Here is a 7818-nt window from a genome sequence, read left to right on the forward strand (position 1 = left end):
TAATAACGTATATATTTATTCATACAGAGAAATTCAGCAGGCCAAACTCTGCCTTCAGGTACAGAGACACTACTGTTGAGTTCTTAGAGTCATATGTAGGATTCCACTGAACAGAACCTGGCCTGGCATCTCTTAAATTAATATTGGCAGTGCAGCTTGACAACAATATATAACATTATGTACAATACAAAATAGCAATGTTTTACAAAACATATTACAGTGATTTCACTCCATTTTCCCATGTGGACATCCTAGCAAACATACTTCTGTGGAAAAAAAGAAAAACATACAGTAAATGAGGGAGCACAAAAAAATAAATAAATAAATAAATCACAGGATCAATACTTACTTCACAGTACAAACTGAAGTTAATTAGCCATACTGTGTGTACCCAGTGTACAGCTCTACTCACATCAGAAGCCCCAGAACAGAGTCAAGAAAGGGGTTCAGGATATTCCCAGTAGGGGGAAAAAGGCAGTAACTCTGAAAGAGCCAACACATCCTACTATCTCAACTGATACTACACATAAAACACCGGTGTAAATGTCTTTTGAAATGCATCTGGGCAGACATGATTATTGCCTTCTTTACATTTGAAGGACAATCAAGTTACTTGTGTCCTAGAAAACAATTGTTTTTCCAGAACACGTAGCTTTTCCTTTTTAAAAGGTGTTTTACATTTCACAAAAGAAAAAGAAAGCTCTGATGCTGACATAAGGTAGTTTACTGTAAAAGCCTAGCTGGTCTGTGACTAGCTGGGCTGTTTCCAGCATACACCAGTTGCTACAGCGAAGCAGGCTACTGGCCTCTTAGACTTAGGTGGAATCTCTTCCATTGATTTTGAAAGGAGGATTGAGCTGTATGGTAGTACCTGCTATCAGCTGCTTCAGTGAACAGTGTGCAAAAAATAAGTGTGTGTAATGTTTGTAATTAATTTGGCTACTAATGGTAATTTTTTCCTTTTTAAAATTCCTTTTTCATGTCTTTCTAGAATACAAAGCCAAGCCTTACAGCCTTCACTCTCAATGCAATGCTTTCATTGACCACAAAGCCCAAAGGAACAAAATATGAGGCAAACTAAATGGAGTCAAGAGGAGGAAATGACCAGCAAACAGAATACTCAGACTTGTGAAATGTCATAAAATACAAAATTATCTTCTGGCACTGTCTTGTGATAAAGAATTCCTTCCTTAACACAAGATCTAATTGGTTTGCATCTGGAGCATATCAACTTGTCACAGCAATGATAACCAGATCCTTTGCGAAGTAGAAGAAACTAATTCCTACTTGTGTACGTAACCAATTTTTTACCAAATAGCTAGGCATACAGAAACCACACCCATCCTATTATGCCACCACAGGGGTGTTGAGTGCAGTATGACTCAGTCCTCAGTGACTGGAGCAAAGTTTTGAAAGAAGTTTGAGTAGTATAGACTTTAATTCTGAGAAGCCTGGTTGTAATCTTTTGAATGGATGTATTTACCTCTTCACGATGGCAGCACATCTCATACACTCCACCGATAAAGCCATTGATGACTTGGATGGAACACAGAATGAACTCAATTCCCCCCAGGAACAGAAGAATGGAAAAGAGGGTCACGTTCCATTCAACAATGTTTCGTGGCTCCTGGCACTCAGACCACCTGTTCCGCTCCAGGAGGTACCTGTTCACATCAAATTAATGATATGTTAGAAATTCATGCCTCCATGAAGAGTGTAACTTTACTAAGAGGTGCTTAATAAACATCAGGAATGCAACTGCAATCTGGGCCTAATTCAAGTGCCACTATTATTTTAACTTTGGTGGAGCAGAAGCTTGCTTCATGCTAAATATGCAATGCTCTGCAATGCAGGCGTAAGATTCTTTTTTTTTTAAATCAAACTAGAGAGCTGAATTCAGTCAGGCCTAGGTGAGAGCCGGGAAGGAGTGGTTTTAGGTTGTAGAAGTAGATTTATTCCCTTCATTCTGGAGTTTACCAAGGACTGATCTCATTTCTAGCCTCAAGGCTGCTATCAATAATGCCTGGCTGGCCACAGCTATTCCTGCTTTTCTCCTGGGAATGGCCTTTAAGGCTTGAGCCTAGGTATGGAGATAGCCCTTAAGCAAGGGCCTTAGGTGGAACATGGGACTCTGGAACGAGTTGTGGGAGCTGAACACTTCTCAGATGAGTCTCAGAATCTCTCAGGCTTGGGCCCTCATTCTTCAAGCTAGTGATTGCTAACCTAAGCAAACTTCACCGTTTGTTGATGTATTGTGTGTCATCCTCTGGCATTTGGAAACATGCTTTGGAATTGCTGACTACAAAGGCCTAAAATAGATTCCTGCAGCCACTATGCACCCATATCCTCACCTTACAAGCACTAAACACCAATCAGTAAGGGTTACACAGCTCATCATCTCCTTTCTGTGTCAGTAAAAGCTAAAGAGTCATAACAATAGTGCAGCTGTGTCCTAATTAGAGTACCTCTGCTACAGTGAAATCTGGCTGCACTTTCTTGATTCTCACACTGGGCCTATGAAGACACCAGCTATGAATTACAATTACTGGAAATGAGATTATTCAACCATCAGCTGGGCACTGCTGGATTCTGACCAAAGCCTCTCTCCACATTTTCCTGTGACTAATTAAAGTGGCATATGACTCCACTACCCTTCCTCTGTTAGCAGGGGACTCCCAGCTTTCTAGCACCTTAGTGCCACTGGAGAAAAGGGAATGAAACCCTAAATCCTTTGCACCTTTTCTGATGGCGCTCCCACCAGTTCTGTACCATTGTAACCATCAGAAACTTGCTACTCATTTACACTGAGGTAAAGTAAAACCGAATTAGACCCATTCATTCTACTGTTAGAATCATACAGCATGGTATTAAACCTACACCCCATTAAGATTTCTGTTAACTCATGAGCAAACCTTTGGGAAGTGGGCTACTGCAGGTTGCTTTTCAATTCCAATACCACTCATCCTGCACAATCTTTACAATTTAAAACCCAAACATATTGAGGTTCTCTTTCTAAGCTGATGATCAGCAGAGTCCTAGAAATATTTAATTGCTTACCGTAAAGCAGTGGGAATGTGGTATTAATTGACATACTGAATTTAGTTCATGGCATCTTAACCATTAAGCCAATAAAGAGTTTTGCACAGGTGGTGCTCAGAATTCCTAGGAAGGAGAGAACCTCTCATGCTAAAAGACAGCTGAAATTGGCCATTAAAAGGAACAGGAAATATTTTGGAGAGAGCTCAATATCCACCTTCTACAGAATATTATGGGTGAGGAAGAGTCCGCTGACCACCCAGGAAAATATTTTCACACTCTTATGGGTAGAGGCCCATATCCAGTAGTTGCCAAATAGTTTTTTTCCCCTCATAGTTCTGGCACTGGAAAGTTTGGGATAACCTTGAATCTCAGCCTATATAGACTGGAGAATTCTTTCCTCACTGGGAGGCCACCAGCTTTGGAAGACAAATAGATCACTGGAGAGGGACTGCTCTGTGGAAACACTTTACTGTAAGCCCAAGAAAAATTGTTTAGCAGCCACATATTGGTTTTGACTTGAGATGGCTTACTTCTACTGCTGTATCTCTCAGAACAGGAATCGCTGCATCTCAAGTACTACATCCCTACTGTACAGCAGGGTATTAGACCCTAAAAAAAACCTGATGTAAAATCATCACAGATATCCCTCTTAAGAGATGTGGACCTGGCACCCCTTACTTACATGAGAAGTCCTTTGCGGCCAGTGGAACTACTCATTTAAATAGGCAACAAATGATTGGGCCTTATCATTTACATCAGTGAGAATCACCCCCATATGGGAGTCAGGACCCAAACATAGGAGTCAGGCATATAAGAATCCTTCCCCTGGCATTCCCATGCAGCTGTCTGCAGTATGGCCACAGACAGACCACTTACTCTCCAGAGGAGTTATGGAAAGGATAGATCCAGGTATTTTCTGTGCTGGCCAAGCAGTAGGGCCCATGTGATAAACCCAGAGCTGAAATGATGATACAGTATCCAGAACCAAGGATTCCAATGAAGGCCGCCAGAACAGAGGACAGCATCTGCAGAGGGAACACAGACAAGTACTCAGCATTGTGACCACTCATCCTCCAGCCCATCCCAGAAAGCAGCAAGAAGGCTCACTTACAGCGCAGCTTTTCCCACAGTTCTCATGGCCGCCACACCCACAGCAGTTCTCATGTTCTAGGCTAATGAACACAGCAGCAGGGATGAATATCTAGATACAGACAAAAGGACATCATACCACTTTTGACTTAAGTTGTTGCATAGAAAGTGCAGATCAAATAGGATCCTCATTTTGTCTCTGCCTAGACTTTTTAAAAATTGCACATAGCAGATTCAGTCTTGCTCCCCTAACCTCAATGGCAGTTTTCCCACTAATCTCACCAGCATCAGGATTTGGCTCAGGAAGAAAGGAATTTCACACAGCATCTGACGGGATGGAATCCCGAGTCATGGCTGGTGACACACCGGTTACTACAGAAGAGCAGCAGCGGTTTGTGCCATAAAAATTCTCCCAGGACCAGTGCTTGCCAGTGGAAATGGGGGGAAAAAAATCTTTATGTAGAAAATGTTTTTTTCCTGAAGTTTTCCAATTCCAAAGCTCCTATGAAGACTGCATGCCAAAACCGCTCATCCATTTATGCATCTTGGACCTTCCATGGGGAGAATATTTGTAAAACAAACATTCAGACTTGTACATTTTCAGCATGAGGAAGTGGAAAGCCTGGCCTGCTAGATAAAACATGGAACTCCTGAGGTCTGTTCCTACTTCTGCCAATGGCCAACTCCAATGTTAGTTTGTGCATATACCATTATATACACATTATCCACGGATACATCACAAAATCCTTTGTGCAACAGACTTACCCTACAAATAAAATCAACCACAGAGTTGCTGTCTCAATTCACACCCAGGGCCCCAATGCTTCAAAGCCATATGCAGAGATGCCTAATGGAAAGCAGGCTCACTGAAGGTGATCTGAGACTATTTGCTCTATGTAAAGTTAAGCAGATCTTTTCCAGATCATACTCTGAAGCTCCACCTGGGCCCCACACAAGCACAGAAATCATCCTGTACAGGGGTCAGGGCCTAGAGTAGCAATATTGTGCTGTAAGGAAAACTTTCAGTTCTTTACAAGAACAACCTAAAAAGCCTTTGCTATTTGTCTAGCGTGCATGTTTGATAACAGTTTTCAAATTTCCCCAAAAAAACGTCTAGGACATGGTTGTAACCACAGTGTCTCCCAGGAACTCAGGTACCTATTGAAGGTATGATTGCTACTTTTCACCATACTTTTACAAAAGGAGAATATTTTCAATAGTAAACCAAAATGCAACCAAGTACACACATCAGTAGCTGTACTCACATGTGTAGTCTGATTCCACATTACTAACCTTATTTTGCATTTCTTTAGTCATCTAAACTGTGACTAAAAAATACCCACTTTTATATCATACCAAATGGCAGGTATGATTCCTTTTACTACTTCTTTTCATAGCACTGTATATTTATATGCTACTGATGATGAGTTCCAAAAGCTTGCTAACTATGCATTCAGACAAAACAGAAACCAGAGAGAAAAATGTAAATCTTGGGGTTGTTCAAAGAAACAAAACAGATAAGGAAAAAACCAGTAACAACTTACCAGGAGGCCGCCTCCTACAATGCCATGGAGGCACCGTGTGTACTTGCTAAGACGATATTCTGAAGCATACCTTGTTTCACCATTAGGAAAGTAAAGCAAAATGTTTGCCACCATGCAAAACACGGCAAAAATTAGCAGCTTGTATCCAATGCACTTAGCACACTTGCCAAAACACATGCTGGCACTTTTACAAATCTTTCTTGAGCAGCTCAGTAATACTACAGGCCAACCTGCGTGACACCCCTCTAATAGGAAAGAAGAAAAAGTCGAGTCTCACCTGCTTAAATACTCCGAGTTTCTTAGTTACCTGGATGATATTTACATGTGTACATGACTGTCAGTCCAGATTGCAGAACCCAGAAGCGAGAGGAGCAGTGTTACCACATTTTTAAATGACACGTTTGTTGACAAGCGAAACCCAAGGAAGGGAATTAGTCAATTGCCACAGCATTCATTGTTTAGCATGAGCAAGAGCAGACATGCTTAGGCATGAACAGCAGACATAACCTATGATGTAAGCTCTTCAGAGACTTGGAAAAAGTTAAGAGAAAGAGAACTTGAAACAGTTTCAAATTTTACATTTATAGACTGATTCAATACACATTTTTGAAAGCAAAGCATTCCTCTTTTCTGACCTGAAGAATGCTTTGCCTTCAAAAGCTTGTCTAACTTTATCCCAACAATACAGATGCTGGGCCAATAAAAGATAGCACCCCCAAAAAGATCCTTGCCTCGTAATCTGTGGACCAACACAGCTAAAACATCATTCTATCACTAACCATAATAGGTATGTACATACTAAGCCATGTTTTTAAACCCTTTAATTATTTTGGAGGTTGGTTTTATCTCGTTTGTTTGGGGGGTTTTTTAATACTCACATACAAGAATGCATGCAGTTACTGTAATAAAAAAAGGTCTTAAGTCAATAAACTTCAGAGTAAAATCCTGATTGCTTCACTTATGATTCTGTTCTTTGATTTATACACATCACTTCAATTGGGCTATTCATGCAAGTACTGCAAAGCAGGGCTTGAACTTTAAAAAGGACACAGAGAATATTCTTGTAAAGATATGGAGTCACAAGGTAACCCTCCGGGTATTGTAGCTATTGGCCTTGGAGACTTCCTCCGATACGAGAGAGTATCCTTCAATTGTCAGAAGTGTAAGCTTGAAGTTATTGTATGCATTACACCTTTGATTAATTTAAACCAAATGCAAACATCAATCTTCAGTTTTCCTCCACAGGAGAGTCGATTCTAACCAAATTAATCCTCAACTGAAAAATCCCTGTATTATGTTAAGTTTAAAAAAAATATGATCTCTGGAAACTAGATAAAATAACCTCACGTTTAAATACAGTTAAGATCTAATAGACTTATAAAACTGGGGATTTCTGTTTTTACTCTCTTTAATGGACCAACAAGCACTTGCTTAGATGCAAGGCGTTTCTATTGTGCTCCTGTCTGTCTCTATCCATTTGTTGTCTCTTGCTGCACACACATACATACAGCAGCCTGACCCCTAATCCAAGGGATGCAAAACACTGAGCTATAGGCTCCTTGTATGGCCTTGTGCAAATTCTTACATCTCTGTGCCAGCTTTGTCAACTGTAGGATGTGGATAATAATAGTAACTCCATCTGGCTTGGTCTGTTTAAACTGCGATCCCTTCAAGTCTCCTGACGTGTACATAAGGCATTTAGCACAAAAGAATCCCTAATCTAGGTTGAAGCCTTTAAGCACTATCATAATGGAAATAACAAGAAGGAAATGGGGATTTTATTACCCACAAAAATTAACTGCTTAAATTGCTTCTCACCCTCTGAGTCTAATTCCTTAACATGTGATATGCCCCTGTGACTCCTATTTGGATCCATGTGAGCCATTATGGGGGAATCATGAAATAATCAGAAAATCAGAGCCCTGGCTGTCTGCCCCAACCAGACATTCACCAGGCTGCTGTGTTTTGCTCCCACCTAGACCTAGATGCTCTGTCTCCTTGATTTCAAGTAAGCTCCAGCGCTAGCTCTTTCTTTAGCCTCCCTAGCAGACTTCCAGGGTACAGCTTCTGTTATCAGCTTGCAGCCTAGTGACCCAGTGCTGAATCCTTACTCCACTGTAGCACACTCTTTAGCAGCTGCAACCTG

General features: G+C 40.9%; 1 protein-coding gene across 1 annotated transcript; it reads right to left on the reverse strand.

The window, feature by feature from the left end:
- Positions 1 to 7008, reverse strand: TM4SF1 (transmembrane 4 L six family member 1). The gene is made up of 5 exons (XM_019503119.1): positions 5673 to 7008; positions 4151 to 4240; positions 3916 to 4064; positions 1484 to 1664; positions 1 to 266 (listed from the first exon to the last, which is right to left on the reverse strand). The coding sequence occupies exons 1-5, from the start codon at positions 5847 to 5849 to the stop codon at positions 252 to 254; spliced, it is 612 nt and encodes a 203-aa protein (XP_019358664.1). The 5' UTR covers positions 5850 to 7008; the 3' UTR covers positions 1 to 251.
- Positions 7009 to 7818: the final 810 nt, after the last annotated feature.

The sequence above is a fragment of the Gavialis gangeticus genome, unplaced genomic scaffold (genome assembly GCF_001723915.1).
Source record: "Gavialis gangeticus isolate Ggan-Ray unplaced genomic scaffold, GavGan_comp1, whole genome shotgun sequence".
Lineage (NCBI taxonomy): Eukaryota > Metazoa > Chordata > Crocodylia > Gavialidae > Gavialis > Gavialis gangeticus.